This window comes from Rattus norvegicus, chromosome 8 (assembly GCF_021556685.1).
Source record: "Rattus norvegicus strain SHRSP/BbbUtx chromosome 8, alternate assembly SHRSP_T2T, whole genome shotgun sequence".
Lineage (NCBI taxonomy): Eukaryota > Metazoa > Chordata > Mammalia > Rodentia > Muridae > Rattus > Rattus norvegicus.
Window position 1 is genome coordinate 89,073,401 of NC_141541.1, and position 25,920 is coordinate 89,099,320.

Sequence of the window (25,920 nt, forward strand, 5' to 3'; positions counted from 1 at the left end):
CAAGCTCACTGAATATGCTAGTCTAAGGCGCATGCCCCTACAGTCTGTCCTGACTCATCACTGTGTCTCAGTAATTTATCCTGCCATCTTCATCATAGTACTCAAGGTACTCTGTCATGTTTAACTGCATATATGTTCCTTGGTGCAGGAACTATGTTGTGTATCTTTGAATATTTGTTGTACATCTCTAGTCTTGGCGCATCAGTGAACTTTAGTAAAAATACTTGCTGAGTAAAAGAATGGGTCATAGATACAAATGGAAGAGGAAGCTCTTCAGGGAATATGGCAGACCCCAGATGAAAGATGTGGGAACATTTACACAGAGGGAGGTGGGAGGTACCTACATTAGATATCAAAGGATATAGGACACAGGCAATGTGAAGAAAGGGAGAAGAAAGACTAGTATCTCACAATTTTTTTTCACAGAAAAACACATTATTTTTGTTCCTTGTTCACAGCAGTAGTTCAGCTGTACCTGCTGCCATCTTGTCTGAAGGGCACATAGAGTGGCCAGCAGGCTGCTCATGGGGATTTATCATGCAGAGCTGGTAAGATGGGCTTTTTTTTCTTCTTCTTGCCCTGCACCTTTCAGGGAAGTTGAAAGGATGGGGACAGAGGGAAAGAGCATCCCATAGATTCCAGGGTGAGTGGGCGTGGCTGCAGCAGCAGAGAAAGGGTGGGACGTTCTGGCTTGTCATTCTTTGAGTTGCCAACTCCACTTCTTATGAGTAATAAAGGCCGAGTTTCTCTGCTTCAGCACTGCCTAGATTTAGTTTTTTGGAGGGAAGGATAAACACTTCCTATGTTGATAATCTAAATAACTCTCATAGGTACAACAGTCTACATGGTGACCTCTTCCATACATAGCCTCTTAGCCTTAGACCACTGTTTCTATTCTTCTCTGGCCTGGTGTAAAGGATTTTGAAACATAATTGATATAGTTATGCTGCACATGATAGAGGCTTAATATAACACCTTTTGGTATACAGTGTATAAATTGATTGTGATTGATTGATTGATTTTAATGCTTAGGGAGCACCTCTTACACACAAGTGTCTGTTAGGTATGGGGGAGAAAGTTTCTTGCTTGTTTTTTGTAATTCCCCCATCTTCTCCTAATTCTCAAACTATTTATTTCCTCAATTCTTACGATGATGTAAGAACAGTGAATGGGATAAAGATACTGAGATAATCTGAGTGATGAAAATACAGTACTAAAAGTGTTGAGTATCTGATCCATCCACCCCTTTCCCTAGTTTACTGAAGAAAACAAAGGCTAGAGACATGACTCAGCTGGTTAGCACTTGCTGTGCGAGCGTGAAGACTGAGGTTCTTGGTACCCAGAATCCAGGGAAAAGCCAAGGGTTCACGACAGCCTGCCTATAATCCAACACTCCTGTGCCCACATGCATGTGAAAATGCATACACACACATGTGTGCACACCACATACACATAGATATGAGAAAAAAGAGAACATAAAAAGACTAGACATGTGCATAAAAAACTGTACCAACTCAGCTCTTCTTATTGCTATGGGCGTCTGGATGTCTTTGATGGTGACCTCCTTGAGGTCTGTGTCATCAGGAGGGAGTGGGAAGGGCCTCAGTGACATACTGGAAACATCTGTAGGAATTAGAGAGATTTCAGGCAAAAAATAAGATGAGAAGAATTTAAATTAGAGCAATGTCAAGATTCCATAATTCCATATGTCTTTTATGTCACCCTAGATAAGTACATTCTAAACTCATTTCAGAGATTCTATACATATGTTTTTGAAGAAATATTAAGTCATACTTTAAATATCCATTAAATTATTTCTTATGGGACCAAAATTTGGGGTTATACTACATGTGGTATAGTTAAGTGATTTGTCTAATGAGAGCTGATTAATGTTTCTCTTTGTGACTCTTTAAAGGGTATAAAGACAAGTATTTATACTGAATTTGTTCTGAAAATTATCTTAGAATATTACTCAAGTCTTAAAAGTCCAGACTGCTTTATCAATTAGTATGTTTTAATTATTAAAATTTAGATCAAGAACTTCAAGAGATGAGAGAACAGTAAGATACTCTCAATTGTCCCTTTACTTTGCTCTGGTTTTGGATTTATTTATTTGTTTATTAATTATGAGTATTTTGACTGCATATGCTATGTGCACCATTAGTGTGTCCTTTGCTCACAGCTGTCAGAAGAGAGATCTGAATCCTCTGGAACTGGAGTTCTAGTTAGTTGTGGGTTTACCATGTGGGCTTTGTCAGAGCAAAGTGCACTTAACCACTGAGCCATCTCTCCAGCCTCTCAGGACACTTTTTAAAACACTCCTTTACAGATCAACAAAAGACTATTTCAGATCCCTGGAAAACATTTAGAAACAGTTACTGATACCAAGAAAGGGGCTTCTAGGTTCTATTCAAGGGATAAACCATTTTAATCTATGTGTATTGTAATTTTTATCATGTTTTTAAACAAATGGCCAAGGAAAACAGTGCTGCGATCAGTTAGTTTATACTTAGAAATAGCTTTTAAAAAATTAAACAAAAATTTAGAATGGACTGGTTTAGTTTTAAGCCTTATAAAACAGGATGTATCAATAAAAAGCATGGCTCTTTCTTCACACCCCAAGTCTTTTTAAGTTTTTCTTAACTCTACAAGGTTCTGTGATGTCATTGCCTTGGCTGTGGCACTGTGGTTTTTAGTGGGACCTTTTGATTTAGCTGGAGTAGTGGTTTAAAACATTCACATATTAATTATTTTAGATTCATTTCGTTATTTCCTGTGTATGGGAGCTTTGCCTGTATGCACATCTATATACCTTGTGTGTGACTGGTGCCTGCAGAGGCCAGAAGAAGGTGCTGGATTCCCTGGGACTGGAGTTACAGATGGTTGTGGGCTGCCATGCAGGTATTGAGAATCAAACCCAGGTCCTTTACAAGAGCAACAGATTCTCTTAACCACTCACCATCCCAAACACATTTCAATGGACATGTAATATTATATACATTCATGGGAGATCAAACATGCATTGTGTAATGTCTAAATCAGAGTCACTCCAGCTATTTCTTTAAAAATTTATATGTTTTTTGTGAAAAATCAAAATCATTGTTTTCTTTTTAAATACTCATAAACTGTGACTACTTTAGAGTCCCTTTACTGTGTGACAGGGTACTGGAGAAGGCGATATTTTTGGGTAACATAGTCCATGTCATTTGGTTGGTTAGGATCTGCAAGGATGGTGTCCCTGGCATCTTCCTTTACAACTGTAGCTGAACAGCTTCTTACAAGCACTTGAGGTGATGTTGTCCACCCTGGGAGGACAATTCCAACGACCCAAACTTTATCATTTTATAACTAACTGTTTATGCCACATTTTAAAAAAATATTTATTTATTTTATGTATATGAATACACTGTCATTGTCTTCAGACACACCAGAAGAGGGCATCCAATCCCATTACAGATGGTTGTGAGCCACCATGTGGTTGCTGGGAATTGAACTCAGGACCTCTGGAAAAGCAGTCGGTGCTCTTAACCACTGAGCCATCTCTCCAGCCCCATACCACATTTTTATAAGAATGAAAATAGCTTATCTTTTAGGATGTTTAACTTTCTTTCAAGAGTGCCCTCAGGGCTGGGGATTTAGCTCAGTGGTAGAGCGCTTACCTAGGAAGCGCAAGGCCCTGGGTTCGGTCCCCAGCTCCGAAAAAAAGAACCAAAAAAAAAAAAAAAAAAAAAAAGAAAAGAGTGCCCTCATTTGCTTCATACCTAAGGGTCCAGGACTCTCACCAAATCCTGATCTCTGTGGTAGGTTGGAACTGAAAATGAGAGAAAACATGGTATCTGTTGTCTTGAGATTAGCTAGTTTTGCTTCGTAAAATAATTTCCAGATGTATCCATTGATCTAGCTTCATTCACTTTATGGATGAAGAAAATCCCATTGTGTGTGTATAGCACATTTCCTTTATTCCTGTGTTGCTAGAAACCTAGGCTGATCCAATAACTTAGCTACTATGTATTGGGCTGCAAAATAGATGGTTGTGCAAGCATTTCTATGATATGTTGATTTGGTGTCATTAGAGAAATTGCCAAGGAGTAGAATAGCTGGGTCATCTATTTTTCTCTTTGAGAAACCACCATGATGATCTCTGTCTTGAATGACTAGTTTACATTTCTCCCAGTAGTGTAGGAGGCTTCCCACCCATCCCTGTCCTTGCAGCATCTGTGATCAGTTTTCTTACTGACCTTCCTTCTCATGGGCAAGACAAAATCTCAGTGTAGTATTTTTAGTTTGTGTTTCTCTAATGGCTGGTGAGGATGAGCACCGTGTTCATATTATTATCAGCCGTTTGTATCTTGTACTTCCTGTCTGTTTCATTAGTTCATTTATTGGAAGGGCTGTTTGATTTCTTATAGTTTAGTTTTTGAGTTCTTTGTATATTCTAGTATTAATTCTCTACCAGATGTCTAGCAAGCAAATACTTTTCCCCTATCTTTTAGGACACTTTTAAACTCAATTTCCTGTTTTCTTTCTTGTTGCGGAAGCTTGCTAATTTCAGGGAGTCCCATTTGCAATTGTTGGCATGATTTCCTGAGTGACTGGAAGTCTACTAAAGACTACTCAGAGGGTCCTTGTTTATGTGTTTGTGTTTGTGTGTGTGTGTGTGTGTGTGTGTGTGTGTGTGTACGTGCACGCATGTACATATGTGTATGTGTGTGTGTACAAAAATATACATTGGATATATACCTTTATCTGTATCTATATATCCAATGTATCTTTTTGGTATCCTTTAAGAAAATCATGTTGGTGTAGTTAGATGGGTTCATATTTTGGACATATGTTCTGTTCTGTTCTGTTCTGTTCTGTTCTGTTCTGTTCTGTTCTGTTCTATTCTATTCTATTCTATTCTATTCTATTCTATTCTATTCTATTCTATTCTATTGATCTATGTGTCTGATTCTGAGCCAGCATCATGCTGTTTTACATTACTGAACTTCCACAGTATAATGTAACAATATGTATGACATTCATTTCATTTAGGGGCTCCAATTTAGTGGAATATAAGTTTTTTTTTAAGTTATGGTCTTGATGATTTTCTGAATTTTATTGATATCCATTCTGATGTTTCCATTCTCATCTCAAATTTTCTGAACTTTGGTCTTCTCTTTGTTTTAGCTAGTTAAGTTGTCATTTGTGTTAACAAATGCAATAAAATAAAGAATATGTATATGCAATTAACATATATGTGAATATATATGTTCTGTAGTTTTTATTGATTTCTAATTTTATTCATTGTGGTCATATAGCACAATTTATTGTGATTGTTATGATATATGCCATTGTCTAAATGTAATAAATCATAATCATCAATCCTAAAATGGGGTCTGTTTTAGAGAAAGTTTTGAGGGCTGTTTAGGTATGCTTGTATTCTGCAGTGTTTGGATAAAATATCCTGTAAAAGCAATTGTCCAGTCTGTTAGTATATGTCTTTTGGTTGGAGAAATGAAACTATTAATGAAATATTACTAATTCTTGCTCTTTGGTTGTTTTATAATGTGTGAAACCTTCTATTCCTTCTGCACTTACTACTATTACAGTGTGGTTCATTTTTTCCTATGATTTCATAGATCTGTTTAGCTCAGGGTGTATTAGTTTTAGTTTTCCCTTCAATTATAAAAGACAGTTTTGTTAGGTATAGTAATATGATAGGCAGCTCTTGTCTTACAGAATTTGGGACACATCACTCCATGCCCTTCTTGCGTTTAGTGTTTCTGTTACTCTTGTCAATTTGCTTTTCTGTGTAACTGGTTCTCTCTCTCTCTCTCTCTCTCTCTCTCTCTCTCTCTCTCTCTCTCTCTCTCTCTCTCTCTCTCTCTCTCCCGTATAATTAGTATTTAACTCTTCTGTTGATATAAAGAGTCTCTTTTCTGGTCTTGTCTCTGTCATTTTAATGCCTCATGCATCTGGATGGTCATTTCTTTCTGTAGGATTGGGATATCATCTACTATAATCTAATTGGCTATATTTCCTGTGCTTTCACACATACAAACACACACACACACACACACACACACACATGTGCTCACTCATGCATACACACATTCTTTCTACTTTTTCTTCTATGTTCAGGATTTATAAATTTCATCTTTCAGTGGTGTCTCATAGGCTTTATTTGTACTCTTTCATTATGATATCTGTCATTGTCTGAATGTTACAATTCATAATCGTGCCTTCAAATGTTATCAATTGATCAGTGTGTCTTCCCACTGAATTTTTTAATTTGATCTATTGAAATTTCTATTTTCATAGTTTTCATTTAATTGTTTTTAGTCTTTCTATTTTTTTAGTGCATTCCTCATTTTGATAACTATTCTTTTTAATTCTTTGGTTGGGGTTCATTTCAATTAATCTTATTAGAATATATTACTGTGGATTTGGTAAATTTTGGAAAGGTTGTAGGCCTTTGATTTTAATTTTAATTTTATGTTTCCAATGTTTCTGCTACGGTACATGCATGTGACTCCGGCATTAGATTATTGTCTGAACTTTCTGATCATTGATAGTCTTCAGTTTTGAAGTCCTTGGAGTGTTCAATTGGCATTGATTATAGCAGGGTTGAAATGTCAGTCAATCTCCATTGGACTGTGTGTAGCTCAATAGATAAACCGCAGCCATTGTGCTTTGGGCACAAACACCAGCAGTAATATGAGGGTAAATTACTATCTACAGAAACAACCAAAACTAACGAATAGTCCCCTATCAAAACCCACTATCAAAAATAGCCCCTTTGGTTGTCCTCAGTTATTCTTTAGTAACAAAGTGGCTATAAGTGAGGTCATAGTCCCATGTGATTATCAAAGTAGTATGAATACTGCTGGGATTCTCCTACAAATCCCTGAGTCTCCCAGTCATTAAAATATATTCTAGTAACTTTAATTTTGCTATGAAAGTTCTTGACAGATGAAGCACACTATCTTCCACTTTTAAAAACAGAAACAAATTTTAGTAGTATTACCTTGATTGCATTGTATTATATACAAAAAGCAGCATGTTTTTTTAACAAATGTTTTTGCAAGTAATACATTTACAAATAAGTGTAGATATTAAGAATCACAGGTCAAACTTTACCCATTTATAAGGGGAATTAACAATTAGTCAACTTTTGGTTAAAGGATATTTTTTCACTTTTTGTAATTGAAGTTGAACTAGTCTTGTTGCATTATTATCTAGAAATGGTAAGTTATTTTAACTTGGAAGAAACATAAAAATGAAGTCACAACAGATTTCTCTAAAGTCAGTAAACAGAAATGCAAACTCTATTTTCATTGTCTAGACGTCTCTGTATTTTAATGTATAGATTTAAAGGAACATCTTTCCCCGTCTTTAAAAAAACGAGACAGGTCTCGTATATCAAACTCATTATGGCTTCAAAGTTATTATGTTGCCAAAGATGATATCAAGCTCTGTTCCTCCTGCCTCCCTTTCCTGAGAGCTAGGATTATATGCACTCAGGAAAGGGCACATCACAGAGCACCATATCCAGCTTAAGAGATGCTATGTGTCGAACCTGTGGATTTAGATATCCAGGAGAGCAGTCTACTGACCTCCATTCTTTCAACGTCAAAATTTGCTTTCTTAAAAATATTAACATTACTAAAATTAAAACAACATTTCCCAGAAGTTTAACAGTTCTATATACTCAAAAGTATATGTAAAATGGGACAAGAGAGATAGTTCTGTGGTTAAGAGCACTTGATGCTCTTGTAAATAGAGGTCCTGAATTGGTTTGCATGGCGGCTCACAGCTGTAACTCCAGTCCCAAGTGACTGGACACATTATTTAGCCTCCTACCAGCACCGTACCCATGTGGTGTATGTACATACATCCTGGCAAAATACTTATACATTTCAATGATTTATTATTTAAATTAAAATAAAATTTCTGGAAAATACCTGACAAAAATCTATGAAAATAGAACTTTAGTATTATTCTCTCTGTGGAGCATGAACTGAAGCCAGAGCATCAAGTTAGGCAAGCCCTCTCCACTGGGCTATATTATAGTCCCAGAAATCACTGAGAAATTAGTGATTTGAAAGGTATTCAGGCTTAAGTGTACTGATCAAGCAGTAATTGTAGAGCATATGGACATAGAGCAATAGAACTATTGAGTTCTAGAAGTGAGAAGGGGCATCATAATTTACACATGCTTTTGTCAAGGAGTGCTTTGCAGGTACCTTTTCCATGATGGTTTGAAGGAGATGAATTGAGATCCAGACTTACCTATGGGTAACACAGGGGCTGTGGTAGGCACTCCCAGTATCTCTATGGGGGACATATCATCTTTTCTGTTAACACAAAAGAAGAGAAAGAAGTGGTGATACAGAGGAATGTGGTGGTAGGGCCTACATTTGAGTTTGCCTATACTATATAGACTAAATATTAGGGGTATCGTAATCTAGCTTTATCTATTCTTTATTACTTAAGTTATATTTGAATATATATTTGTATATTGAAGAATTAAAAATTTGTATGTTGTATACAATGTTTATGTTATTTGTATACTGAATAACTGAAATTTTGTATATTGTATACAATATTTGTATTTGTATATTGAATAATTAAATAATTAAGGAAAATTCCAAATAACCTCTTTGAATGGTTACATCTGACTCCTCTCAGCCTCTTGGCTTTGTGTGGTCTTGGTAGAGGTTGGGGGAGCATTTCAACAGTAGGCAAAACTGAACTGCATTTGTGTCCCAATGTTTTATTGTCCCATTGCACACACAGTGTTCTTGGTATAGAAAGTAATAGATGATATAATTGAACACTGGGATATTCCCTCCAAATCTCAGACTCCTTTGTGTGTGCTTATCTAATAAAGAACTGTTGTAGTTAGCAGAGTGTAAGGGAACTAATTTCTGGATGGTACATGTTTATGATATCTGTATTCTTTCCACAATAGTAGTACCCAGTGATAACCAGCCAGGGAGTTGGGGGTAAGACTTCAGATCCATGGATGGCAATGTGGGAGATATTCTAGGGTCAGACCCCAGGTCTCAGTGGCAGAATTGTCTGCATCAGCTGAATACTGCCTGGAAATAGTCAGAAGGAATTGTGGTACTGTTAGCTTTTGGATCTCACTGAAAATTTTGATACTCTAATCTGTTAGGCCCCAACTGATAGTGTCTTTTCTAGTAATACATACATACATACATACATACATACATACATACATACATACATGTGTGTGTGTGTGTGTGTGTGTGTGTGTGTGTGTGTATTGCTTCATGAAAGAAGATGGCTAATGGCTAGTGTTTGGTTCTTACAGAGCCATCTAGACTGGGACAGAGCCAGTAGTACCACCTGCAGATCTCTGTCATGCCAACACTTTCCAAATTGCCAGGAAGAGTAATATTTAAAGTATTGTCATTTCTGCTGTCATGCACTCTGACCAATAAAGATAAATGTTTCAGCCTGGGAGATGGATCGTTGGGTAAAGTGCTTGGGGTCATCATATAAGACGTGGCCACAGAGATATGGGTCTATAAGCCCAGCACCTAGCTAGCCACCCTAACTGAGACAGAAGTAAAGAGACTATGTTCTAAAACTAAGAAAACTAGAGAGTGATTGTGAAGACAACATTGACTTCTGATCTTCACATACATAGCACAGGTGAGAACAATTGCACAAACATGCACATATATTCATAAAACACACACACACACACACACACACACACACACACTTCCCACACAGAAAAACACAACAATGTCTGCTGTATATTTGAGAGGACCAGAGGGAGGGAGAGTGGATATGACATGGTAATAGTCAAAGTACATTATATATGTATATATGAAAATGAAACTATTAAATATGACTAGTATATGCTAATAAAATTGATGTAGACAGGGAAATAGGTGTCGTTTTAGCAGTGGATGAGTATATTGGTAGATACAGGACAATATTAGCTTAAATTCTACTAGATTTTGAAATCAGCCATTCTTAACTATTTTTCTGGTATTATGCTGTATGCTTAATAAATAGGTTTATGGAGATGATATTTAAATGTCAAACACTATGGCATTTATGATTTGGACAAATTTCCTTTCCCTTTAATTTTATAGACCTTCGTTTCTATGCTGAGGTCTCAGAACCACTTGACTCCCCTTGCTCCACGTTGCTGTGAGAAAGAAACTAAGCAAGAGGAGGAGAGTGATGGTAACCATGGCCACTGCTCAGTTACAGACTAGCATCCCAGTGTGCTCTGCTCTCTTGGATGGTGTCCTTATCCTCTACTGTCAAGTGTGATCCTTCCTCTAAGCTGGCAATTTGTAGTACCCGGCAGATGCTCTGGATGGAAATCTGGGGTACCTGGTTCTTGTGCTGGCTTTTATTTAAAAGCCATTTGAAATTGGCAGAATTATGGACTAGTGAGGAGACAGAAATTTCTCTTTTCTTCTTGGAACGGTTTTATGTGGAAGAGAAAATTTCCCTTTATCTGACTTGGTGTCTGAAGTGCTGTGAGTGTGAATCTCTCACTTCTCTTTAATAATGCTATGGGCACAGGCAGGAATAGAATTTCTTTCTCTGTCTGGGAGAGGTAAATGTTTCAATATTTTTCATGCTTCTCAAGAATTAAATTCTCAAGAATTAAAATGTTTTGTGGATATCATTTCATGTCTGTGGCCTCTTCTTAGCTCTAAGGCTTTTTGGAAAGTAGGAGTCACACTAAGCAGATATTAGCCCAAAAGCTTGGAATAACCAAGATACAATTCACAGACCACATGAAGCTCAAGGAGAGGGAAGACCAAAGCGTGGATGCTTCAGTCCTTCTTAGAACTACTCAAGGGAGGAAATACAGAGACAAAGTATGGAGCAGAGACTGAAGGAAAGGCCACCCAGAGATCCATCCCATATACAGACATCAAATCCAGACACTATTGCGGATGCCAAGAAGTGCTTGCTAACAGGAGTCTGATATATACAGCTGTCTCCTGAGAGGCTCTGCTAGAGTCTGACAAATATACAGGTGGATGCTCGTAGCCAACCATTAGACTGAGCACAGGGGTCCCCAATGGAGGAGTTAGAGAAAGGACTTACGGAACTGAAGGGGTTTGCAACCCATAGGAAGAACAACAGTGTCAACTAACCAGACACCCCAGAGCTCACAGGGACCAAACCACCAACCAAAGAGTACTTATGGAGGGACTCAGCCTCATGTGTAGCAGAGGATGGCCTTGTTGGACATCATTGGGAGGAGAGGTCCTTGGTCCTGGGAAGACTTGATGCCCCAGTATAGGGATATGCCAGGGCAGGGGGCAGAAGTGGGTGGGTGGGTAGGGGAGCACCCTTATAGAAGCAGGGGGAGGGGGAGGATGGGATAGGGGGTTCCAGAGGGGAAACCGGGAAAGGGGATAATATTTGAAATGTAAATAAAATATCCAATAAAAAAGAAAGCAGGAGTCAGTGAGATATTATCCAATATTAAAATTGGCAGAGAATATTTCTGTGAATTCTGTTCACAATATTCTTGTAAACAAAGGCAGTAGTGCAGGCTGAAGCCTTTCCTGGGCTGTGCAGTCCCTCCTAGCCATACCTTGTTGAAGTGAGTGAGAGTAGCTCAGTACTCATACTTGGTTAAGCAAATGGGAGACAGCTCCGCTGTCCTGTAGAGCATGTGTAAAGCATCACGTGGGTCCTGCAGCTAAGGAGTTTTCACTTTCACAGGAAGCAGGGGAAGGAAGACAATGTTCAGCAAGAAGGTGGTGCCAAGCAGAGCAGAAAGTTCAAGACGGGCTTCAGCCTTAGATGGGCCATGGAGCTGCTGTGGGGAGCTGGGAGTCCACCTGGAGCGTGGTGGTTTGAATGAGCATGACCTCCATAGGCTTATATATTTGGTACTTGGTCTAGAGTTGATAGAACTGTTTGGGAAGGATCAAGAGGCATGTCTTTATTGGAGGAGGTATGTTACTGGGGTGAGCTTTGAGGATTCAAAGGTCCAGGTCATTGCATTGCCAGTTAGTGCTCTCTCTCTCTCTCTCTCTCTCTCTCTCTCTCTCTCTCTCCCCCTCTCCCTCTTCCTTTTCATCTTCTTTTCCATCTCCTTCCTCTCTTTGTTTTGTTGTTGTTGCCTCAAGATGTAAGTGAGCTCTTAGCTGCTGTTCCAGTGCCCTGCCTGCCTGCTACAAGCTCCCTACCATGATGGTCGTGGACTCACCCTCTGGAACTGTAAACCCACTTGGATACTTTTTTCAATAAGTTGTCTTGTTCATGGTGTTCTGCACAGCAGTATAAAGGTAACTAAGACATGAATCTTGGAAGAGAGGAGAATTTGGATGGGCTGTATGGAGGGGGTAGGTTCTTTCATGCAAGAGAGGAAACCTTTAGGTCAGAGGCCAGGGTGAGCAGGGTGTACAGTGAGGATGTGGCATGGAGGCAGCAGCGGGATCATGGGTAATGTGAGGGCAAGCTGGAGAGCTCAGTGGACAAGGGTGTCAGTTAGTTTTCCCTTTGCTTCACTCAAGGGCCTGGGAAGAAGCAAGCAACACCCACAGGAAGGTAACTTAGGCTACACCTAATAAAGTGACTATTTATTAACTTGTGGGAAAAATAGGGAGGTTAAAAATACACTACCATGTGACTTGTATCAGTGGTGTGTACAGAAACCAGAATATAAAACTGTGGAAGGAGCTGCTGGCCAGGGCAGAGCTGAACACGAAGGTGATGGTATCCAGAGACTTTGCAGTGAGTGAGTGTGTGTGTGTGTGTGTGTGTGTGTGTGTGTGTGTGTGTGTGTGTGTGTATGAGAGAGAGGTGGAGGGACTCATTGCCCCCATTCTACTCCCATTAAAGGCTGGTCCTACCCAAAAGCCAGAGGCCAAGAGATGTCACAGATGCAGTCACAGATGCAGTTCTTAACATGCAGCTTCCTCTTATACACAGTCATGGGTTGGAGAGACATGGAATTGGATATTCTGAAGACAATGGGAATATCTAATGGCAATGAGGGAATATTTTGATTGCATCAAATAGGACTAACACGAAAAGGGAATGTTCCAGATTTGTTAATCTAGAAGTAGGAATCTTAAGGAAGAAAAAATTAAAGGCCAGGATATCTATTGGGGGAAACCAGGTTTGAGATATTTTTTCCCCCTTACAGAGTAAAGTAACAGAGCTGTGGAACAGGTTGGTGGAAGAGACTAGAAACAAAGCAACCAATGTGAAAGGCATTTTAAAGTATTTCCTGGATCTTATTTGTCTAAATGTGTGCTTGATCTCAACATGTCATCAACTGAGTGTGCTTTGTGAGTTTTGAGTTAGGCAACAGCATCTCTCTTTAATCATTTTGGCTAAGGCCCTCTTTCTCTCTCCCACACTCTCTCCCCGTAACTCAATTTTCTCATTTGATATTCAGTTCTTGTTGAGGATGTAGTTCAGAGCTTCGGTAATTTAGTTTGAGACATAATAACGCTTTACAGAATACCAAATGAGAACTGAAAATTCAGGTTACTCTCTGACCATGTTAAGTATTTTCCTGATGTAACTAATAGTTTGCCTTAAGTCTTAAAAGTTAAACTTTAATTGCTATAGATCCTTTAAGTGAAAACACATATTAGATACGTATCACAGAGTGAGGAATTCCATTTTCTTACACACATCGATCTCTGTCCGTTCTATCCCCTTTCAGTCTCTGTGCTCGTTTATCTTCAGGGCAATATATGCATACATTGTCTATCATAATAACCTAAACAGATCTTGGTGGCTGACAAATTGTCAAGGTACGATAGCTTACTTGCACTCCATTATCTGATCTTTTGAAAGTCAAGAGCATCCAGAATTCTATTTTGGGTACTTACCTCCCAGAGAAGCTTCTCTGTTTTATTCTCTGGAAAAAAAAAGAAGATAAAAAGTAATTTTACCCAAAGATAATGTCAACTGAGGAGCTAAAGTCTATTTTCATTCTTTCTGCCTTCAACTGCACTTCAACTTACCTGGGGAGTATTATTCTGCAGTCATAAGATTCCTGTCTGTCTTGTCAGCTATCTCTAAGTATTTTGTCAAGTAATACTTAGGATGCCTTAGTAACCATTTCAAGGGGGCAGGGGTTGGGGGCCTGCTTCTCCTAGGACATTGCACAGGTTTACCTGCTGAAGAAGATCCAGGTGCTCCTGGGAGTTGCTGAAGTTTTTCCCAATGTCAAAGAGGCAGAAGGTCTCCTTCTGGCAGAGGCTGACCCAGTCTTGATATTCCTCTGTGTCAGGAACGCGATCCAGAAAGATCCGATATGCTTCCCACACTATTTCTTGACATACTGTAACACAAAGCAGTTAGTTGTGTGTAAAACGGAAGACCCCCTTCTCCAAAGCACACAATGTCATAACACAGGAGGTATTTCCTGCTTATGTTCACACAGTAATTTACAAACGTGAAAACCAGCACTAACTGTCAGCTGACACAATGCAGAGCCTGAGAGCATCAAGAAGGGATTGTGTCTACATTAATTAGGTTGACCTGTGGGCATATCTGTTGGGGGGGTTATCTCACCTTGATTGCATAATTGGTAGGAACATCTCTCCCCTCCCACCCCATGGAAATCCTCTGAAATGTCCCAGCACCTACTATGTGCTAAGAGGAAGACAATGGGGCATGGGGAATGGATGGATAGTCCTTATATTCATGTGGAAACCTGTAATGGAATAGGGGGAGGTATCTTGTCAAAGCGTAAACTTAAATTATATAGAAAGGAGACTCGGAGGACCATGCAGAGGAAATGTGGTGGAGAAGGAGATGAGACATTTTCTGCTTCTTGAACTGAGGACATTGGGCAGGCTTCACAGACTTTGTTACTTGACCCCACTCCATAGTTCAGATTTTGTTTCTTTATGAAAACTCCACATTACTGTTCTAGCTTTCATTTCCGCCCCCCCATGCAGTGGTGGCGACTGATGGTTAACATCAGGGAAGCCCTTAACCACTGAACCTCATCCCTGACACTGTCTGTCCCAAAGGACAGCTTGTTAATGTATTTGTTAAAAGGACTCGATGACTCAATAGTCACAGGGCACAGGAGAACCCACTGGATCAGAAGAATGATCTGACGCTTGTTTTATTTCAAATATTAGTATTTATAGTTCACTGAAAGCAACATTGTTATTAATTATTTAATAATTAAACTTCAGATGTCAACTGAAAAATGTGCTGTGGTGGTACATAGGTAAAAAAAAGTTGGTATATGAGGTTAATAAGATATGTTAGAAGACTCCATTGTCAGGGCTGGAGAGATGCCTCAGTGGTTAAGAGCACTGACTGCTCTTCCAGAGGTCTGGAGTTCAAATCCAAGCAACCACACGGTGGCTTACAAGCATCTGTAATGAGATCAGAGGCCCTCTTCTGCAGTGTCTGAAGATGGTTACTTATCTATACTAGATAAATAAGTCTTTTTTTTCAAAAAAGAAGATTCCATTGTCAATAATGTTTGTTTGTGCAGTTATTTACTTATTTATTTACTTATTATTTAATTAATTAATTGATTCATTCGTTTTTTATTCCTATAGTTTGAGAAGAAATTGGAACTTTTGGGGGAGAGATTGACATCCTCTGACTTTCTAAGGGAAATTGATTGTGGGAGGAACAGTATGAGAGAAAACCAGTTGGGAATCTTACCCCTGAGTCCTGTGTCCCTCCTCCTCACCCATGCCATAGTTTCTTTTCTCTATGCTTTCTGCTTTAAGAGGCAAAGAAGATTTCAGATCAATAAAAGCCCACCTCACTTGCCAGCAGCACCTGACCGGAGTCTTCAGGGCAACCAATCTTTCCACAGTAACTCACAGAGGTGATGGGAACAGCAGTCCTACTGCTCTGAGTTCTAGTCTCTCACCTTGAGTGAAAGCACAGGCAAGCGGTGCAGAGCCCCACACAGGAAATGTGCTTTGCAGTGTGACCTCTTGGCTGCCTGCAAAGCTGACAGAGCCCATCCCGACAGCAGCAGCATGGAGCGCACGGCCCTTCATCTCGGCAGCGCTCAGGAAACACACGGAAATTTGCAGAATGTCTGAACTGTAAGAGCTGTGGGTCCAGTGTGAGCATGCCCCTGCCCTGGCTGTCCCCCTAGCTCTCATGCGCCATCTGTCTTTGGGGGTGTGCTTTTTATCTTTGCCTTTCCCCCTGAATGTAGCTTCTAGTTTAGTTCAACCCCTACCCAACTGCCAGGGATGCAACAATACATAAAAGAAACCGTCACTGCCTTTGAGGCTTAGTTTTGGTGTCTTTCTTGGAAAATATCCATAAACATCGGGGAGGCTATGATTCAATATTCCCTTCTTGTTCCCAGGGAGGTACAACCTTGGGCATGTCGCTTTAGGACACAGAAAAATTTCATTTTATTTCAGTCCATTTTAATGCTTTAATTTTATTCAGAGTTTATCTTATTAGCTATTCCAAGTTAAGCCTAAACTCCAAATTTCAGGCTTCTTAGATGTGTGTGTGTGTGTGTGTGTGTGTGTGTGTGTGTGTGACATTAGAAATGTGTGCATTACAAGTATGTATGCATGTGTGCATTATATGTATGGAGACATATGTTTCTGTGTGTGTGTGTGTGTGTGTGTGTGTGTGTGTATACGTGCACATATGTGCTCATTTTTCTCACTGCTTGTAGCCTGAGGATCTATCAAGACAGATCTCTGAGGTGTTGTCCTGTTATCCAGGGAAACTGAGGCTGAATTTTGTTTGTGGAGTCCATGCCTTCCTCCCCCCACCCTTGTTGGGTTTCCCTCCATAGGCATCAATACCTACATAAAGACACCGAGAAGAGAGTAATTTATTCTCGAAGCATGAGGAGGTTGCTTAAAGATTTGTCTGCCAGGGCATTGCAGTTTATCAGGAGCGTCACATTAACGGTGCAACTTGTGATGCTCCACCATGATTCTCAACTCCACAGGCTTTCTCCATGGAAGCCTACCTGTAGGCACGTCTGGGAGTTGTCTAAACCTACTGAGGTGGAAGACTTTCCCTAAACGTGGGCAGCACCATTCCATTGGCTCCTGTTTGGGGCTGTGTGAGAGAGAAGGGGAGCAGAGTGTGCTATTTTCTCTGCTTCCTGAAGGGAAGAGCAATCTGACTGCAATGTCTTCCCTGCAGCAATGGACTATACCTTCTACGAGTCAGTCACCCCCTTCTCCTGTACGTCATCAGGTAGTTTATCACAGTGACAAGAAAAGCAACTGATCAAAACAAGAACCAGTGGTTTATTTTCTTTTTGACGTGTGTGTGTGTGTGTGTGTGTGTACACGTGTGGAGGTCAAAGGACAATTTGTGGCAGTCAGATCAATTCTCTCTTACCTTGTGGGTTCTGGGGACTCAAGTCACATCCTCAGGTTAATGACAAATCCTTTTGGCTGCTATGCTATCTCAAAAGCCCAAAAGATGGCCTGATATTGGCACTGAGAAAGAGCTTTGGGCTACAGTATGGTGGAGTATCGGAGGCTGGGTATCTTTGAGGGAGCTTCACTGGAGACTGTCAGAAACCAACTCTCATTGCTTGTGTTTGTGCTTTGGGACAGCATTGTAATGATTCCACACAAGGCCCCACACATTTCATTTGCGGTGCTTTAAGCTTGGGGGTTGAGGGAAGAAGAAATAGTTCACTATTTCTATTTGATGTCCTAATGGGGAGCTTTCTCCCTTGAGTCTGTTGGAGGATGTCAGCAGATCATTTTGTGAAGACAGTGATGAGAACAGTAAATGGGTCAGCCCATCAAAGGAGCACAGCTCTGTGGCTAGCTCTTATTTCTTGTTTCTTTACGAACCAATTTTTTAGACTTAAGAAACACACACTGATGAATAGTAAAATTTCTTATCACCCAGAAGTAACCATAAAGATAATGGACTGTCATTTGCTGTGGGAAGGAAAAACAGTGTTTTGTACTGTTCAGGGAAACATGGATGAACAAGGCAAGTCTGATCAACAATAAAGAGCTACGAAGTAAATTCAGGGCTCAAAATTTAGTCATGCAATAGCGTATTCCAACTATCTCTGGTGAATTATATATGTTAGTGTTGCAAAGAATAAGATTTTACATGAAAAAGTAAGCAGTAATGTGTGTGTGTGTGTGTGTGTGTGTGTGTGTGCATACACAAGCACACTTCTGTCCATTAACCAACTTTATAGAACTTGCTGGCATGTTATCTGATCAATCTGTAGGCACACTCAACATAAATAATTCACACATCATGGTCTTTTCCTTGCACTGCTGATGAATGGGATTTTTGCTTTCCATATTTCTCAGCAAATATTTTCCTGAAAAGCTTCTGTAGAAAGCGTGCTAGGACCTCAGAGTGTTCATACAGCGCACTTCATTTCTATGGTTAGGGCTTTCCTTTTGAGTGTTATACAGTAATTTCCATTAACCGATGGCTAAGACTTCTGTAAGGAAGCACATAGCCCTTTCCTTTCACATACAATTAGACATGTAGGAGCCCAGCTGGAAATCTTTAGATGACTTAAACCCCAGTTCCCCCCACAGGTGTATAGGTATGCAACAGGATCTCTGGATGTCGGGATCACAAATACGTTCTCAATGGTAACAAGGCACTCCTCACCACAGGCTGGCACTGAATCAGTTGCTCCTGCAAACCAGCTTTCAACAGAGCAGGAGGATACATACTTTGACATGGCCACTAACAACGTCTGGTGTCATAAAGGTGGGAAAACGGCAATCCTCTTTACTTTCATATGCAAGATGAACTTAGCCCAGAGAGACAAGGTGCTTGTCATTCTTTGGAATGATTTAGAGGACAGAATACCAGCCACAAATATAGTCTTTTTTCCTTTTAAAGGATTTTTTTCTTTTAAAGTCATGTGGATTCTTAGTCCATGTTAAGTAAACGAAATGAGCAGGACATCTGCTGGCAGCTGTATGATTTCCAGGAATGCAAGGCGTTCTGCAATACTGCCTTGCTAAACGTTGTGATATGCCTCAGCCCAAAGGTGCCGTAGAACGTGGCAGACTCCGGAAGCCATTTGTAGTTTGTATCTCCTATGTACTTCACCCTGCCTCCAGGTTTCCAAACTTCCAAATGTTTTCTTACTTTTTTTCCCCTGGATCAGCAAAAAATAAACTTAACTATTGAAGGAGAAAGGATCTAGGTTGTAATGGTACTTTTGAAAAAAAATTCCTAATTCATAAATGAGCTTGCTCAGTTTCCTGATGTTGCAACTATCCTATGATTTTTTCTTCAGAAGAATAATATTAAAAAAAACCAAACCAAGTGTTTAGTTAGGGTTTTATTGCCATGAACAGACACCATTGACCAAGGCAAACTCTTATAAGGACAATATTTAATTGGGGGATGGCTTACAGGTTCAGAGGTTCAGTCCATTATTATTAAGGTGGGAATGTAGCAGCATCCAGGCAGGCATGGTGCAGGAGGAGCTGCGAGTTCTACATCTTCATCTGAAGGCTGCTGTCAGAATACTGACTTCCAGGAAGCTAGGATGAGGGTCTTAAGTCCGTGCCCACGCCCACAATCACACACCTATTCCCACAAGGCTACACCTACTCCTTCCTACAGGGCCACACCTTTTCATAGTGCTATTCCCTGGGCTGAGCATATACAAACCATCACACCAAGTAAAATTTGTATATCAAGGTTTATTTTTTAAATGATTTTCCTGGACACTAATGGTTCCGTGTAAAATAATTATTTTAAATCACAAGGGTTCAGGAACACCACCGTTTTGTATATTTGTGGCCCATTATTCCATCAGATTAGCGGGTTGATGTCTACAGCTCCCATGGAGGAATGAGACCATGAATGTTTAGGGCTGAAGAAGATCTATGGGTGTGCAGGTTAGAGAAGATAGAGAGAACAAAGGGCGAGGCTCCCACTGCTGTCCTTACCTCTCAGTCGATAATATTCTTGAAGACTTTCTAAAATCTGCCTCAAGGATTCCCGCGGACAGATGTTCACAGCTGGGAACAGTGCCGATCTTTTGTTTCGAAGCTTTGCCACAGCGAACAGTCGTTTCATGGTTGACGCTTTGTGCACTGCTGAAGTGCTTTCAGTTGTTTCAATTCTTGGGGCTTTGTCTATGTTTTTAGTTCCAGAACTGTGTGTTTTAGTAGAGGTATCTGTAAGAGAGAAATGGATTTCATGGTGAATGTATGTATTTAAGTGCACATGTGCCATTTGTGGATAGTGAAAGAAACTGAAGCCCTCTGGCTTACAAGATTTCTATTTTGGTACAGTTGACAGCTGTAATCCTCGAATGACAAGTTTCAGAAATAAGAGAAGAGAATAGTGAACTGGTCAATTATATATATATATATATATATATATATATATATATATATATATATATGTATGTATATATATATGATACAAGATACAAGATACAAGATATATACATATATACATAGATACACACACACACACACACACACACACATATATATATATATATGTATATATATATATATATATATATCTTCAACATCTAACTCACCTCACCTTTAGGAACTGCCAAATACCAAGACCACTCCCCACACATCTCTTTGAAAATCCCCTCCCCACTCAGCATCCAGCCTGTCAAGGAGACACTACAATCAACGTGGGGAAAGACACAGCACTGTGGTACCCAGAGGCGTAGTCTCAGTGAGGAAGCGGAGTGCTTCAAACCTTCCTGCCTTTACTTGGCAGCCCTAGGATTTAGGGGCCTCAGGTTCAGAAGGGAGTAATGTGGCTGACAGTGTGCGGGGGTTGGGGATGAGTCTCTTAAGATAGTATTCACACAGGAAGCCTGGCATTCTGTGAGCAGCAGTAGCAGGGGCTTGAGGGAAGGGTAGGGAGGGGCGTGGCGGAGGGAATACATGTGTAGAAGCCAGTCATTTTGGGGACAGCAGCCGTGCATCTGCTCCCTCACCACATTGATCTTTTTGAGACTTATATTTTTTTGTGTGTTATTTTCACAAAGCTGTTTCTATGCAGATGTTATGAAATTTTAGAAATTTCATAGAAGTTTAGAAAAATTCATGTCATCTTTCTCTGTTGATCATTCAGGAGGGTTCTGAGGTGCAGGGGTGCCTTCTGTCCCACCTCGATTTACCTCCTGCCTTTCACTCACTCTACCAATTAGGAGGGAAGTGTGGCATTTGTTGTGGGTGGTACCCAGGGTGCTACTCCATTTTGGAAAGTGTTCACATTAAGATTTCCACATGAATGCCCATAGGGATTCCTTCTTTTCCAACAGCAGTAACATTGGGCTTATTTTATGTGGTAATTGGTAATGAAAGAGGCAAATTTTGATTCACTCATAAAATATAAAGCAGGTCATTACTAAGATGAAGAAACTACTAAAAAACACAAGTCATCAGCCAAAATAGTTCAGACACACCAAAAGAACTCAGTGTACTTTTCTAGTCCCGAGGAACTCCCTCAGTTTAAACAGTGGCCAAGAACACCGGATACCTGGGCCAGTGGCAAGAAAGAGAGATTGACTGGTAGAGTCATAAACGAGTATTTGGGGCGGGGAGCCAAGAGTGCATATTTGTTAAAATTTATTAAAATGTACAATTTGTGGAGTACATTTTACTTTTTAAAAAAATTGTACCTCACAGCTCAGCAGTTAAGAACACTTGTTGTTCTTAGAGAAGACTCAAGTTCTAGCACACAGTGGTTACTCAGAACTGTCTCTAACGCCAGTTCCACATTATCCAATGCCCTCTTAGCCTTCCGTGGCAACAGGCTTCCGTGGTGCACATACATACGTTCACACAAAATGCTCACACACATAAAATAAAAATGAATAAATCTTAAAAAATTGTATCTCCACAAAAAGAAATAAAGGGTGTAGGGAAAGCTGGACTCTCTCACTGAGGCACTTGATGTGGCTTACAGTGTTATTAAGGGAAGACTCCTAGCTGGCATCTTTTAAAACCAGCTACAGAGGGAACAATCCAGCAGAAGGCCAAGCCAATCAGTGAAGAGCAGTTCAAATGTCACAGTGTTTAAGTCTTTCCTTCACAACTGGGGTGAAGAGGGTCCAGGTGTATTCCATGGCATTTTGAGCAATCTCTCAGAGCTTTTGTGGTCTCAGTCAGTGGGTTTTAGGAAAGACTGTTTGGGAAGGAAGGCATGTCAACATTGATTGGCTCATCCCACCACACCTTAGAGCCAGTACATAAACCCTGGGCAAAGCACAGAGTATCAGTGATCCCTGAGAATCTTTGGGCAATTCCAACTTCCACTGTTGCAGGATCTACACGGGTGCTCCCATCTGGAGTGAGGATAATCGTGTAGAACTGGTTTCCACAAGCAGGAGGTATTTATACCCAGTACACCCAGGGGAAACTGCTCCTGATGAAAATGGAGCTCTGGCTGGGACTCTTGAGTTCTGCGCTCACCTTGTGAACTACCGCATAGGCCTGGTCCCAGCATTCTCGCTGATGGTTGCTAGTAGCAATGGGAAAAACATTCTCCCCCTTGTTTGTACTGAGGACTAGCTTTCCTCTTAGGTAGTCTGGGATAGGCTGTTTCCAGATCAAGACAGTTGTCAAGGGATGCGCTACTGACTGTTGCTGAGGCATCATGGAGGCGGGGCCAGGACTGGCTCAACATTTCTGTGATACTGGAGTCAGCCTGAATCAGACCGGTAGTGTGACACAGTGGGCAGGGATCAATCGATGGTTGGGCACCAGGAAAGTGACCCTTACATTTGGTTTGGGGAACAGTCATCTAATGTAATAGGTAGTGCTTGTGTCCTCATTTCAATGTCTAATATCAGAAACCCAGGCCACAGCTTGTATCATTAAGCATAAAATAGTCAGTAAAAAGAAAAAAATTTAAAGAAAAGATCTTTTTTGAATGAAAATAAAAAACAACAGAATGGAGATGTTTTATGTATAAAATACGTTTTAGTTAAACCAGAATTTACAAGCAATTTTAATGGAACCGATTAAGAATGTGGGATATGCTCTGCTCCCAGACCCCGTGAGAGAGAGAGAGACCCAACCGCCTGGTCAGGTGGGCACTCCTGAGGCTGCAGAGCGGAAGAGACCACCAACACTGCTCACCCCTGCCCACATCCCTGGCCCAAGAGGAAACTGTATAAGGCCTCTGGGCTCCCGTGGGGGAGGGCCCAGGAGCGGCAGGACCCCTGCCTGAGACACCGCCGGAACCTGACGGAAACAGACCAGATAAACAGTTCTCTGCACCCAAATCCCGTGGGAGGGAGAGCTAAACCTTCAGAGAGGCAGAAAAGCCTGGGAAACCAGAAGAGACTGCTCTCTGCACACACATCTCGGACGCCAGAGGAAAAAGCCAAAGACCATCTGGAACCCTGGTGCACTGAAGCTCCCGGAAGGGGCGGCACAGGTCTTCCTGGTTGCTGCCGCTGCAGAGAGCCCGTGGGCAGCACCCCACGAGCGAACTTGAGCCTCGGGACCACAGGTAAGACCAAATTTTCTGCTGCAAGAAAGCTGCCTGGTGAACTCAAGACACAGGCCCACAGGAACAGCTGAAGACCTGTAGAGAGGAAAAACTACACGCCCAAAAGCAGAACACTCTGTCCCCATAACTGAAAGAAAGAGAGGAAAACAGGTCTACAGCACTCCTGAAACACAGGCTTATAGGACAGTCTAGCCACTGTCAGAAATAGCAGAACAAAGTAACACTAGAGATAATCTGATGGCGAGAGGCAAGCGCAGGAACCCAAGCAACAGAAACCAAGACTACATGGCACCATTGGAGCCCAATTCTCCCATCAAAACAAACATGGAATATCCAAACACACCAGAAAAGCAAGATCTAGTTTCAAAATCATTTTTGATCGTGATGCTGGAGGACTTCAAGAAAGATGTGAAGAACTCCCTTAGAGAACAAGTAGAAGCCTACAGAGAGGAATCGCAAAAATGCCTGAAAGAATTCCAGGAAAACATAAATAAACAAGTAGAAGCCCATAGAGAGGAGACACAAAAATCCCTGAAAGAATTCCAGGAAAACATAAATAAACAAGTAGAAGCCCATAGAGAGGAGACACAAAAATCCCTGAAAGAATTCCAGGAAAACATAAATAAACAAGTAGAAGCCCATAGAGAGGAGACACAAAAATCCCTGAAAGAATTCCAGGAAAACACAATCAAACAGTTGAAGGAATTAAAAATGGAAATAGAAGCAATCAAGAAAGAACACATGGAAACAACCCTGGATAGAAAACCAAAAGAAGAGACAAGGAGCTATAGATACAAGCTTCACCAACAGAATACAAGAGATGGAAGAGAGAATCTCAGGAGCAGAAGATTCCATAGAAATCGTTGACTCAACTGTCTAGATAATGTAAAGCGGAAAAAGCTACTGGTCCAAAACATACAGGAAATCCAGGACTCAATGAGAAGATCAAACCTAAGGATAATAGGTATAGAAGAGAGTGAAGACTCCCAGCTCAAAGGACCAGTAAATATCTTCAACAAAATCATAGAAGAAAACTTCCCTAACCTAAAAAAAGAGATACCCATAGACATACAAGAAGCCTACAGAACTCCAAATAGATTGGACCAGAAAAGAAACACCTCCTGTCACATAATTGTCAAAACACCAAACGCACAAAATAAAGAAAGAATATTAAAAGCAGTAAGGGAAAAAGGTCAAGTAACATATAAAGGCAGACCTATCAGAATCACACCAGACTTCTCACCAGAAACTATGGAGGCCAGAAGATCCTGGACTGATGTCATACAGACCCTAAGAGAACACAAATGCCAGCCCAGGTTACTGTATCCAGCAAAACTCTCAATTAACATTGATGGAGAAACCAAGATATTCCATGACAAAACCAAATTTACACAATATCTTTCTACAAATCCAGCACTACAAAGGATAATAAATGGTAAAGCCCAACATAAGGAGGCAAGCTATACCCTAGAAGAAGCAAGAAACTAATCGTCTTGGCAACAAAACAAAGAGAATGAAAGCACACAAACATAACCTCACATCCAAATATGAATATAACGGGAAGCAATAATCACTATTCCTTAATATCTCTCAATATCAATGGCCTCAACTCCCCAATAAAAAGACATAGATTAACAAACTGGATACGCAACGAGGACCCTGCATTCTGCTGCCTACAGGAAACACACCTCAGAGACAAAGACAGACACTACCTCAGAGTGAAAGGCTGGAAAACAACTTTCCAAGCAAATGGTCAGAAGAAGCAAGCTGGAGTAGCCATTCTAATATCAAATAAAATCAATTTTCAACTAAAATTCATCAAAAAAGATAAGGAAGGACACTTCATATTCATCAAAGGAAAAATCCACCAAGATGAACTCTCAATCCTAAATATCTATGCCCCAAATACAAGGGCACCTACATACGTAAAAGAAACCTTACTAAAGCTCAAAACACACATTGCACCTCACACAATAATAGTGGGAGATTTCAACACCCCACTCTCGTCAATGGACAGATCATGGAAACAGAAATTAAACAGTGATGTCGACAGACTAAGGGAAGTCATGAGCCAAATGGACTTAACAGATATTTATAGAACATTCTATCCTAAAGAAAAAGGATATATTTTCTTCTCAGCTCCTCATGGTACTTTCTCCAAAATTGACCATATAATTGGTCCAAAAACGAGCCTCAACAGGTACAGAAAGATAGAAATAATCCCATGCGTGCTATCGGACCACCACGGCCTAAAACTGGTCTTCAATAACAATAAGGGAAGAATGCCCACATATACGTGGAAATTGAACAATGCTCTACTCAATGATAACCTGGTCAAGGAAGAAATAAAGAAAGAAATTAAAAACTTTTTAGAATTTAATGAAAATGAAGGTACAACATACCCAAACTTATGGGTCACAATGAAAGCTGTGCTAAGAGGAAAACTCATAGTGCTGAGTGCCTGCAGAAAGAAACAGGAAA

At 40.4% G+C, this 25,920-nt stretch overlaps 1 protein-coding gene across 1 annotated transcript in view; it reads right to left on the minus strand.

Annotated features, from left to right (window-relative positions):
* Window positions 1-25,920, minus strand: part of Impg1 (interphotoreceptor matrix proteoglycan 1) — a 146,353-nt gene that overhangs the window by 97,907 nt on the left and 22,526 nt on the right. Inside the window, 5 exon segments of the mRNA NM_023958.2 lie at window positions 1,511-1,623; window positions 8,275-8,339; window positions 13,851-13,879; window positions 14,139-14,305; window positions 19,893-20,123. Of these exon segments, the coding sequence (NP_076448.2) occupies window positions 1,511-1,623; window positions 8,275-8,339; window positions 13,851-13,879; window positions 14,139-14,305; window positions 19,893-20,123 (605 nt within the window).